At 31.9% G+C, this 12318-nt stretch overlaps 2 protein-coding genes and 1 pseudogene across 3 annotated transcripts; 2 read left to right on the plus strand and 1 right to left on the minus strand.

The window, feature by feature from the left end:
* Nucleotides 1-1717: 1717 nt before the first annotated feature.
* LOC111301081 (bZIP transcription factor 11 pseudogene) lies at nucleotides 1718-3452 on the plus strand (annotated as a pseudogene). The gene has a single exon (XR_016329546.1). The product of XR_016329546.1 is annotated as a bZIP transcription factor 11 pseudogene (transcript).
* Nucleotides 3453-6456: 3004 nt separating this feature from the next.
* Nucleotides 6457-9545, plus strand: LOC111300062 (HECT-like ubiquitin-conjugating enzyme (E2)-binding protein). Its single transcript, XM_022895669.2, has 5 exons — nucleotides 6457-6909; nucleotides 7143-7227; nucleotides 7354-8127; nucleotides 8280-8540; nucleotides 9129-9545. The coding sequence occupies exons 1-5, from the start codon at nucleotides 6504-6506 to the stop codon at nucleotides 9286-9288; spliced, it is 1686 nt and encodes a 561-aa protein (XP_022751404.1). The 5' UTR covers nucleotides 6457-6503; the 3' UTR covers nucleotides 9289-9545.
* A 190-nt stretch (nucleotides 9546-9735) lies between these two features.
* Nucleotides 9736-12262, minus strand: LOC111300065 (AAA-ATPase At1g43910-like). The gene is made up of 2 exons (XM_022895673.2): nucleotides 10796-12262; nucleotides 9736-10681 (listed from the first exon to the last, which is right to left on the minus strand). Exons 1-2 carry the CDS (start codon nucleotides 11792-11794, stop codon nucleotides 10220-10222), a joined length of 1461 nt encoding a protein of 486 aa, XP_022751408.2. The 5' UTR covers nucleotides 11795-12262; the 3' UTR covers nucleotides 9736-10219.
* Between the last annotated feature and the right edge of the window lie 56 nt (nucleotides 12263-12318).

A 12318-nucleotide genomic window follows, 5' to 3' on the forward strand; every position in this document is an offset into this window, starting at 1 on the left:
TCACATCGAACATAATAGGAAGGTCATTGGGATATAAAAAAGCTCACATTATCTCTGTCTTGTGAGACATCTTTTGTAGAATAAAACCTTGAAGTCAAAAAGTAAGAAATAAGTTCTGAATCTCACATCGAACATAATAAAAGGGTCACTGAAATATAAAAGGATTTACAATATCTCTGTCTTGTGAGATATCTTTTGTAAAATAAAATCTTGAGATCAAAACGGATAATATCTTACAAAAATATGAACCATGACGATAGATTAATCTAAGATGCCAAATGAGTAAATATCCAAATTTAAAAATCGTACAAATTCGAAACTTAAGTCTCGACCCCGTAACATTTGTAGTAAGCAGCAATTGGGAATCTTCCGTGGCATATACACGTTTAAGAGGTAAACTTTGTCTTTTAAAAGCCTTAATCATTTTTGTCTTTCCAGTTTTCACTTGCTGACTGTGAGACAGTCTACTTTGTTTTTTGTAGAATTAACTTTGATTTTTATAATACTACCAATTGCAATTTTATTGCCCACTGAAAAATCAAATAGAAATTCGGTTCAGGAACATTATTATAAAAAAAAAAAAACCTAATGAGTTCGATCTCGCACGTGAATGTCCAGATATTGTCGGATTCCAGGTAATATAAAAACACTTTCTTATGGCTTACTATGATATTGTTTTTGTTTTTCATGAGAATTATATTGTACGTATCAGGTGCATTTTATTTATAATTTTTTATTATAATTATATGATTATTTAATTATAATAAAAATTATATAAAAATATTATTTATCAATTGTATATTTTTTTATAAAAAAATTTTAAAATAGATAAACAACTCAATTTTTTAAATTAAAATAAAATATATCATATATGATAATTATAAATTATACATTTAAAATGATTTCAATAAATAATATCGATAAAATTTAAATTCAAAATATTTTTATCAAAAAATTAAATTTTAATCAATTAAATCAATCACTTATTAATATAATTTTTTTTTCTTTAAATTCGTAGGCTTTAAATTCAATGTTTTGTTGATAGTTTTTTTGGAACCTGCTAATGTCGATGTACTCAGAAACTAAACGCAACCAGTGGGCACTGACTTCGAGAGATTGCCAAAACCGTATTTAATTTAATTGATTAAAATATTTATATCATATAAAATATTAAAATTTTTGTATATATATTATAATTTATATCAATATAAAAATATAAAATATATATTTTTTATTTTAATAAATACATATATAATTATTATTATAATTTTAAATCATTATTTTTTATATTTTTTTTATATTATATTTATATCATATTATTTACGTATTTTATATTATCCGGTATAAATGCCGCTGCTCCGGTGGCCTCTTCGACATTTTTTATTGGGGCCAATCTTCAGAAAACTGACATGAATCATGTGAGACAATGACCTTTTCCTCCCCAAGAAACAGCCTTGGTTAATCTTCTTTGCCACAGATTTACTGTTGGATAGTCAAATCATTCCATGAAAATGCCCATCAAGAATCTCATTTCCAAGATTTTATATCAGCCATAAGCAAACATGAATGATAACGAATGTATGGTAACTTTTGATTTTTTTTGTGACTGCAACACTATGCAATCATGCATGAAGATTTACTGTAAGGTGCCAGACTAGCTAGAAAAAGACTGTCTGAAGCCGATAAAAGTAGAAAAACAGACATTACATTGTTGTAGCAGTTAATATTTTTTTTTCCAGTCTAAGCTTGCCAATATCAATTATGGGTGTGATACTTGCACAAAGACCATAATATCAACTTTCTAGACGCAATTCAAGTTTTGATTTTCCCCCATATTTGGTTAATGCAAAGTACAATGTTTACTCCATTAGTTTATCTGTTTCCAATGGGAATTTTCTGTCTATAAAGTCCACCATGAAATCCAATGTCAACCTCTTTCCTTTCTCATCTTGATTTCCCTGTAGTTTTTCAAAGGCTTTGCAATGTCTCTTTGTATTTCTCCAGATCTCTTCCATATAGTTCTCCCAAGTCCCAGGTTTATCCAGATCTCTTCCATATAGTTCTTCCAAGTCCCAGGTTTATCTTACATACTCAAGATTCGGCAGTCTCTTTGTTTCTCTCTTTTGTCTAGCTAGCAAACTAATCTTTTTGATCCTCATCAACATCTTGTTCTTGATGTTTGAGACTCATGTCTCCTGTAGTAAGCTAAATCCTCCTTTCTGGTTTTATGATTAACTCTTCATTTAGGCGCAGGACCCATCTTGTTCAGTCTTTCTCTGTTGTTTTCCTCTACTGGTTCTACGTGTTTTCATGAACTATCCCTTTCTCTAATCCCATAACCAGCCCTTATTTTCTTTAGCTTTTCTTAGCCATTTTTCATAAATAATCCCATATCTGAGTTCTTTTCAGTAATAAACTTCTGGGTCCTGTGCTATTATTTTTTCCAAGCATAGTCCATTGTTTTTTTTTTTTTTTTTTTCATAAACTGTTGTTTTTTATGGCTATTTCAAGCAGCGGAGCATCTTCAGCTTCAAGCACGCTGAGAAGCTCAAGTTCGGAGGAAGATTTTCAGCAGATTTTGGACGAAAGGAAGCGCAAGAGAATGCTTTCCAACAGGGAATCGGCACGTCGGTCTCGGATGCGTAAACAGAAGCACCTGGATGATCTGATGGAGCAAGTATCTCAGCTCACAAAGGACAACAACCAGATCCTTTCAAGCATCAACATAACCACACAGCTTTACTTGAACGTTGACGATGAGAAGTCGGTTCTTAGAGCTCAGATGACTGAGCTCAGTACCAGGCTGCAATCTCTCAATGAAATCATTGATTTCATAAACTCAAGCAATGGGGTTTTTGAAAACTTTGATCAGGCTGCCCATCATCATCATCATCATATCAATGATGATACTTTCATGAATCCATGGAGTTCTTTCTCTGTCAATCAAACCATCATGGCTTCTGCAGACATGATTATGTACTGATTAATCATTTCTGCATTGAGAATCCTAGCTTTCCTGGTTGTTGATTGTTGCTCCCTGTTTTGTTTCTTGTACAGGTGTTTTTTTAGATGCTATTGGACATAGCTAGAGATGTCCTTTTTTTATTTTTTATTTTTTTGTTTTACCTTGAATTAGTAAATTATGGTTGTTCATGTGGATTTTCCTTGGATCAATTGACATGTTATAAGAATTTGATATTTGGAGATTACAAATTTAAAAAAGTTTATATGCGAAATATCTTTTTCAATAATTAGTAGGGTAAATGATTTAAAGATAAATTTAAAAATTTTTTTAAAAAAAGTAAATTATAATCATTCATCAAACCAAAAGAAAATCTCAAATATCAAATTTCCCCCAAATTATGATATGAACCAATATTGATAATTGAACCTTCAAATTTATGATAAAATATAAAGCTAGCTAGGAGACAAGTTATGTCACATTTTTAGTCACAGATTTAAATTGATATTCGTGAGATTAAGATTTTCTTAATCCAATAGCAATATCATTATTCACATAAGTCAAGAATGGAGTGCCCAATATGCACTTCCATGACATTCAAGTAATAATATCCAAATAAAAATGTTAATTAAAACTAAATAAAATTAGGATAGAAGTACTAATTATATAAATTTTTTAGACAGTACATATTTGGTAAAGCTAGCCACTATGAATTTAAGGATTAATTCAATTGATTTATATAATTATTTTTAAGAAATGACATTTAACAAATTTAAAATTTAAATATCAATATTTTCAATTATTTTTCTTATTTTCATATTACTTTATAAAAAAATTTAAGCATAAAACCATGCACAAAAGAACAATTAATCATGTTCATAACTCATAAAATAATGTATAAATTAAAATATAATGAAGTAATTAATCTTTATTAGAAATAGCTAGAGATAACCTTTTTTTTTTCTTGTTTTTCCTTAAATTATTAAATTATAGTCATTCATCAAACAAAAACAAAAAGAGTACTATTTACATCCCAAAAACTACTCAAGACATCCAAAAAATTTTATTATAAATTTAACTTTTAATGAAATTACTTAAATACCCATTAATCAATTACTTTTTTGTTTTCATACCCTTTTCTTCTCTTTCTTTTCTTTTCTTCTCCTTCCCAAACTATTAGTAGCTTTTTTTGCACTTTTTCTTTCTAGCAACAAATCATATTATTGTCAAAATTCACAACCAAAATTTGTAATATCTTGTATACTATTAAAATGAAAAACAAATTTGAGAGAAATAATTGCAGTAATGAAGATTTAAAAATGATGATCGAGTAAGTTAATTTTTAGAAATAAATGTCTCAAGACCTTCAAGAATTTTGGAAATTCATTTTTTGAAATTTTTTAGTTTCAAAAACTCTTAAAGACTAATGAACATTTATTTTCAGAAACCTTAAAGAACTTCTAGAAATACATTTTTGGAAGTTTCAAATCACATTGAAATATTTAAACCTTAAATTTTATGAAACTAAACAAAAAATAAAGAATAAACTATTTACTTTTGAATTTAACTTTAAATTTTTAGGGTTTACAATTGAAAAAAGAGAAAAGAGATGGGGTGTGAAGAAGAAGAGATTGAGTGTTTTAATGTTTTGATAAATTTTAATTTGAATATGCAGTGTAATGAGTAAAAAGTAAGATATTAAAAGTAGTGAGATATATTAAATAAATGTTGAGGTGCAAATAGCAACCAACAAAGAAAATCTCAAATACCCAATTTCCTCTGAGATTTGTCTTCACATGGACAAATTAGCCAATTTTTTTAATTAAGCAAAAAGAGGAATAGATTAACCAAAGATTCCTCAATTATGAACCAATATTGATGATTGAACCTTCAAATTGCTGATAAAATACAAGTAAAGTTAACTAGGAGACAAGTTATGTCACATTTTTATTTACTGTTTTAAATTGATTTTTGTGATATTAAGATTTTCTTAATCTAATAGCAATATCATTATTCACATAAGTCAAGAAAGGAGTGCCCAATAAGCTATTCCATGACATCCAAGTAATAATATCTAAATAAATATGTTAATTAAAACTAAAAAAAAAGAAGGATAAATGTATTAATTATATAAAATTTTTAGGCCCCATAGTGCATACATTTGGTAAAGTTAGCATTATGAATCCAATGTTTAATTCAGTTGTTTATATAATTATTTTTAAAAAATAACATTTAACAAAATTAAAATTTAAATCTTAATAATTTCAATTATTTTTTTTTCATATTATTTTATTGAAATTTTTCAATATAAACCATACACAAAAGAACAATTAATCCTTCATTACTCATAAAATAATGTTTAAAATAAAATATAATTAAGTAATTAATCTTAACAATAATTAAGAGAAAGCAAATATATATATATATATTCATGGAGGCATATAGGCAACCATTTATGAACAAAGACCCACATGAACAAAGAAATAATTAAAAAAAAAAGGTGGTTTAATTTCTTAGTCAGGTTTAATGGAAGTTGATTTTCATATTGAATTGATTATGACACTCTAATGATGACCTCTTTGTTAAACAAAATTTTGTTCTAACTTGTTTATGAAATAAAGTTGAAACTACAGTAGCAAATTGAAATTTTGAAAATATTTAAAAGCTAAGAACAAGTTTTGAAACCTCAAAGATAAAATTTTGAAAAGAGCTACTCTGAATATATATATATATATATATATATATATATATTTATATATATAAAGTTGGTAGAAGACTTCAATGCGTTATTTTCAAATAAAAAAAATAAAATAATTTATTTCTATTTTTTTAATTTGATAACCCTTGTTGAAAAAAATTATGTCAACATTATTTTTTAAAATTTAGTAGTAAAATTTTTTAATTTCATAAACAAAATTAAAAGATTAGCATATATATTGTTTTTAATTTATTTATTTCTTTTTAATATAATTCAAAGAATATGTGCTGTCTTACTAACTCATTTTAAGTAAATTTAGTAATTTATATATTCATGTCATATAAATTATTAAAATTTATGTATTCATAATATATATTTATATAAAAATTACGTATCACAATTTATACAATAAAAATAATAAAATATATATTTTTATTAAATTTATATATAATTATTATTAAAATTTTAAATCGTGTCATTTTCATATTTTATTTTTATGTTATATTCATATTATATTATCGTATTGTATTTAAATTATCGAACCTAATTTAAAAGAGTTTAAAATTTTCACTGATGGCGAATGAGATAATTTTTATTACAAAATTAATTATTGGGATTACACCTAAATTAAAGGAGAAAGGGATCTACTGGGCTATGCCCCATGGGATAGGCCTTTTCAGATAGGTAAATGGGCCTTCATCCCAAAGACCGAGCCGATCTTAGCCCGATAAGGGTATTTCAGGAAATAGACAGAAAACTATCCGTTTTAATAGAACGTAAGAAGCGCCGGCTTAGCAGAACGGTCCGAATACTTGAACACAAACCCAGAGAAAGGAAAGAAAAATGTCAAACCTTGAAAACCCTAGAAAATGGCGGTTCACATGGGAAGCACAAACTCACTCTCCGAACCTCCGTTTGTTCCTCTTCGATTCTCAAACAAAACCTTCGCTTCAATGCAAGAACCTCGAAGTTCAACTCAATCTCTCTCAATCTCAACTTTTCGTTTCGTGGCTTAAAGTGGAGGGGAAGGAGGAGGTGTCGGTGAGGGTTCCGATTCCTAGAGTCTTGATCGATTCTGAATCTCCGGTGAGTTTGAGAGCTTTGGATGATCACATTGAGGTCAAGCTCGTTTTGCTTCTTCCTGTTGATCATCCTATTGTTTCCAGCTTTGATTCGGTGTTGAATACGTCTGAAAATGGCGATGACGCGGTTGAATTGGATGCAGCAAAGCCGCTGGTGATGGGTACTGGTTAGTTCACAATTATCCATCTTTTTTATTCTTCAAAGTCTGTGCTTGGTTTTTTCAGGTTCGAGTTTTAAGTTTCATATAATTGTTATTTTTAGTGTTTTGAACAATAAAAAAATTTTTTTTTGAATAGCAATTTATTTTTGTAATTTATATGTAAAAGTTATGTTCGGGCATGACTTACATTTTTGGTTTTCTTCTAATTTCTCGTTTTTTTTTTTGTTTCTTTTTTTAAGATTTGAAGAGCCTGTCATCAATGGAAGAAGGAGTGCACTTCTATTGTAGAAATTGCTCAACTAGGCTGACTAAAAGTCCTCTTAGGTAGGTCATGTGTTTTCATTTAATTGTGCTCATTACTATCAGCTTCAAATATATGTACTGTTTGATATCCCTTTGCTTGTTGCGTTTCTCTCTATTTATTTTGAGAATTTAGATTAATGTATGTAGAAATTTTTTGGAAATGCCATCGATTGACTGGCGAGAGGTGGCTGATAATTGGTTTGGAGCTTGCTGTTGTTCATTTGGGGGTATAAGTGAGAAGCTGGTGACTAGATTTGCGAAGTCCTTTACATGTACTAAGGGTTTGTGCCTCTTAAACTTTACAACTGTTCTCCTTTGCAAGGATGACCTGGAGGCCTGTAAACTTTATAATGGAACTCAAGAATACCAGCCTGGACCAGATTTTGCTAGTGGCTATGGTTTGAGTGAAGATATGTTAACTTCTCAAGAGAGAATGAATGATCTATGTGAGAAGTTCGGCTCTGTTCATATTAAGAATGATAGCAGTAATACAAATGTGCTAGTTACTACTGAGGAAGCCAATGTTCAAGAAAGTTTTTCTGCATTACCTGTATCAGATATCTCTGAAACTGAGACATCAGTGCCAGGTTGTTGTGTTCATACAGATCACATACAAAAGCATGTTGATGACGGTAGCCATCACGATGTTTCTGAAACTTATCCAGTGGACCAAAACACTTCAAGGCTCTTGGCTAATCAGAAATTGTTCCTTAATGGCTTTCTTGGAAATGCTTTTATGGCTAAATCCTACAATCTCTCAATGGATATTGACTGGATGGAATTTGTATGCCCTAACTGTTTATCACTTCTTGGAGCTTATCCTTTTGATAACGATGGTGCACACATAGATGGTGGAGTTCGACTCTTTAAATGCTACATTTCCACTTGTTCATCAGGTGGTGGATCAGGGGATTTATTCAGGTGAGCAGAAAACAATTTGGCTACTGTGCGCAATTACCACAAAAATATTTTGTTCTCTGATGAGTCATTTTAGTATTAGATAGCTTTATAAGTGTTGCTTTATTGTCATTGATGAATGTCGAACTGTGGCCTCAAGTTTGCTCATCATACAGGAAATATAGCTTGGAAAGAATGTTCACAAATCAGCTACTGGAAAATGCAAAAGATGAATTATCATTTCGAACTTTGGTTAGAGATTTAAAAACCAAGTCTCCCTTGTTGCAAATTGTTCTGTTAAATCCAAATTCTTGGTGCTGTTCTGGTTATTGTTTGGACACAGCCAGTTCAACAGACTCTAGTCCAAAGTTAAATTTACTCCCTATTATCAAGGTGCTCTTTTCTGACTTTGGTGAACGTACAGCATCTCAGTTAAGGTCAGTTCCAATTGAGCTCTTGATTCATCTCCTTTTTCCTCTGCTAACAAAACAAGCTTATTGTTTTTCTAACCTGCTTAACATATTAAATTAATTGTTTCATGTTTAGGAAACTTTTGATGCTCTTTGTCTTATGTCCTGCATTTTGACAAGAATTTAGTTCTCATTCGTCACTTGACAAGATTGAATAGCGGTACATACATTTGTAATTAGGGGAAATTGAAACAAGAAAGAAACACAAAGCCGAAGCAGACTTGATACTCTTGAATAATAGTTACAAATGAATAATACTCCTGACTCGGCAATTAATAAAACTTGCATGCTTGAAGGATAAAACAAAAATAGCTGTTCGAATTGGGTGGCCAGCTTTTTCAAGATTCAGAAAATATAATGCCTTGACACCTGTCAGAATTCATTGGTTCCATTACTGTAATCTCTCTTATTCGATATCTATTTGCAAGATGGCTAAGTTTGTCAATGTCCTCCAATATTAACTTGTTCATATATGTTATTCCCTCCTTCATCTAGTTAACTTGTCAGTATCAAATTTTATTTTGATCCACTAAAATTCTTTGCCCTCTTCCGCAGGATATGTGAAGATTGGATAACAAGAAATTTAGCTGATGTAGTTTGCATGTTTGCACGGCAAGTAGATGAGTTGATTCAATCTCTAGCATCAGCAAAAGATATACTTCCGCCTTCATATAACTTTCTCCAGGGTTTGCCTCTTTCATCCTTGCAGCAGTAGGAGTGATATTTGTTTAATAATTTTGATCAATAGGATCCTAACTTGAAACCAGATATATGCATTTTAACTCTTGTTAATACAAATGACAGAAATCAGAAGAGATTATGGTAGTCAGAACATTTCGATACGACAGGCTAAACTTATTAAATGCATCTCTCTTCCCATTCCAATTGTTGATAGATGATATTTAAATGAGAATTTTGTATTAATATCTCGTCCTTATGGAATTTTAGCTTTGCATCTTGAAAGCAAAATCAGGTGCCTATTGTTTCTGTTTGGTTTGCTTCAAGCAGGTTAACATGGTTTGGAATCATTCCAAATCTTTTTGCTAACAATAACGTGGCCTACACATAATTCAGTTCTATGGTTTTTAGTACTACCAACTATTATGAACCTCTGTAATAATATTTTGCAAGTTGAAAAAAAAAATAATAATAACAAAAGAAGTAAAAGAGAAGAAATTCAACCATGAACATTGTCAAATTTTAATGCCGGAGGATACATTCTTGATGATATAGTTGAGTCATTGTTAATATTAACCAGGGCTAAATCTAACCTTATTCAGTGGGCTTTTAGCTTGCATGGTGCTAAAATTTGTGGTTGCATTGAAGTTGATCACTATTCTTCTGCTAACAATTTGGGTCTTCTTCATGACGTATATCAGAAAACGAGTTTCTTCCTTAGAAGAACGTATTTCTTATGATCAAAGTTCTTTGATTTGCCATAATTAGATCATACTCCATTCCAACAACCCAGCTAACTTCTTATTGCATGTGATGTGATCTGATCTGTGAAGCATAAATCTTGAGTGTTCTAGTTTTGGGTGTGGGCATATTGAAAAAGTTACATATAAATCACTTGCCATGAAGCAACAGAATATGGTTTCTACCCAAGATTTTTTAGCAGCTAATAAGTTCCCCGACAAGCTAAACTAAGTCAAATATATGCATCTTGTTTCAGACTCAGCAGGCTTTGAATTTTGTCTTTCAACTACCTTTTCCTCCTTTTCAACTACACCCTCTTCTATCTTCTTCTTCTTCACGTTGAGAAAGTCTATGAGACCTTCGAGTGCAGTTTTAGGGTCATCACAGATCATAAGTTGTTGTGCAACTTCAGCTGGAGTAACTTCAGTACTTTCAATGAGTTCATCGATGCAGCCGAATAGTTTGGCTTCTTTGATTCCAGCTTCTTTGATTCCAAGATATGTAGTTGAAAGTTTTCTGAATGCTGCTGGAGTACAATATCCCATGTAAATATGCACATCCATACGCCCTGGCCGTAGCAGAGCTGGGTCTAACTTTTCTTTGTGATTTGTGGTAAAGATTATGATTCGTTCGTTTCCACAACTCGACCACAATCCATCAATGAAATTGAGTAAGCCTGACAGGGTTACCTACAAAATCGTGGTAAATTAGAGATTTGAAAACTTTGACCGCTACAACCAAACCAAGATAAGTAAAGACTAAAGACAGGTGTAAAGGGAAATAACAATCAACAAATGAATTACCCCAGGATCGATAGCAGAAGAACTTTTGGGTTTATCATCTTCTTCATCCTCAGGTTTTTCTTTGACCTGGGCACGACCACGTGATACATTTGTGCTACAATCTATGTCCTCGATGAGCAGAATGGACCCGTTGGTGGTGGATGTGAGTATACGTCTAAGATCAGCATCCTTTCGAACGCTTTGAAACTGAAGATCATATATATCATACCTCAAGTAATTTGCAATTGCAGCAACGAGTGATGATTTTCCTGTCCCTGGAGGACCATACAAAAGGTACCCACGTTTCCAAGCCCTGCCAACATTTTCGAAAAATTCCTTGCGTTTCCCAAATGAATCAAGATCACCCATTATGAATTGCTTAAGCTTTGGCTCGATTGCCAGTGTCTCAAATGTTGCTGGGTGCTTGAAAACTGCGGACTCCCACATGGAGCAGTCTTGGTCATATGTGTAAATGCTGAGGCTCTCACGCTTGTTCAGAATTACTTGTGCTTCTTTGCTAATGTAGGTGAAGTACCTTTGCTCAACTCTTTCTCTAGCGCTTTTCTTACAGGTCACGGCGAAGTATCTCTTATTGGGAACGTAGCACTTTTTGGTTTCAATTGAAGAGAAAGTCCACTCCAAGCGTATCCCCTCAAAATCATCCATGATCGTGCAATTTACAGGGATGCTTCGTTTGGGTGGTGCTGTGGGTTCATTGGAGTCGTTGAAACCTACAAGTAGACTGTCGCTGGAAGGGCCAATTCTGGTTGGCAAGTAGACCTCAGCAGCCCGAAACAGTTGGTTATCAGAAGCTTGCCAGCGGTCTTCGATAAAGAAGGTGAACTCTGAAGAGAAGTAAGTGGATGTCAGCTCGGAAAATTTTGAGGCAATGTAGTTTCTCATCCGTTCTGGGACCATTTCATTTAAGATTGTGCGGATTAGCATGACCATGGCTGAGATAGAGGCATAAGCGGAGAGAAGAACGGAAAAAGAAGGTAGCTCTTTCAACAGGGTAGCCATTCCTGCGTTTTACTTGTTCTGCTCTCTTGAAAACAAGAGAGAAACAGTGAAGGCTGAAAGCAAGAGGAAAAGAGGAAAAGGTTCAAGTACGTAGCCGACTGAAGGCTAAGTAACACTAAGTACTCCTTATATAGCAAAAAAGCATTTTGTATGAAAATGAAAAGTCTTCATCGTGTCCATATTCAATAGCAATACAGTCACGAGTCATGACTAATCGCATCAGGGACGAAGGACCTGGAAAAGATACAATGAGAACTGCTGGACTTAACCTGGCACACTGGCCCATAGTATTAAGATCAACAGCTTCCAGGAAACTATAAAAAAGGGGGAAAACGTCAAGTCGGCGACTTTTATCTTCTAAATACTTTGTTTGAATATTATGTATATGTAAATGTAATAAGATCATATAATTTGTGCAAAAAAGTTCAAAATCAAATTGCTTCATAGTTAATTTCCTGGGCTCGTCTTACTTGGTTTTGCTGAAACAAAACTTTAATACAGGTCCATGGCTCTTTTTACATGGA

Source organism: Durio zibethinus, chromosome 18, assembly GCF_047325235.1.
Source record: "Durio zibethinus cultivar Kanyao isolate XHJ-2024 chromosome 18, ASM4732523v1, whole genome shotgun sequence".
Lineage (NCBI taxonomy): Eukaryota > Viridiplantae > Streptophyta > Magnoliopsida > Malvales > Malvaceae > Durio > Durio zibethinus.

What these genes read in the sequence shown, in the direction of transcription:
- LOC111300062 (XM_022895669.2), top strand. Translation starts at nt 6,504, where the DNA reads ATGTCAAACCTTGAAAACCCTAGAAAATGGCGGTTCACATGGGAAGCA. An exon ending in GGATCAGGGGATTTATTCAG is followed by an intron (nt 8,128 to 8,279) that starts GTGAGCAGAAAA and finishes CTCATCATACAG; the next exon opens with GAAATATAGCTTGGAAAGAA. An exon ending in CGTACAGCATCTCAGTTAAG is followed by an intron (nt 8,541 to 9,128) that starts GTCAGTTCCAAT and finishes CCTCTTCCGCAG; the next exon opens with GATATGTGAAGATTGGATAA.
- LOC111300065 (XM_022895673.2), bottom strand. Translation starts at nt 11,794, where the DNA reads ATGGCTACCCTGTTGAAAGAGCTACCTTCTTTTTCCGTTCTTCTCTCC. An exon ending in CTTCTGCTATCGATCCTGGG is followed by an intron (nt 10,682 to 10,795) that starts GTAATTCATTTG and finishes ACGATTTTGTAG; the next exon opens with GTAACCCTGTCAGGCTTACT.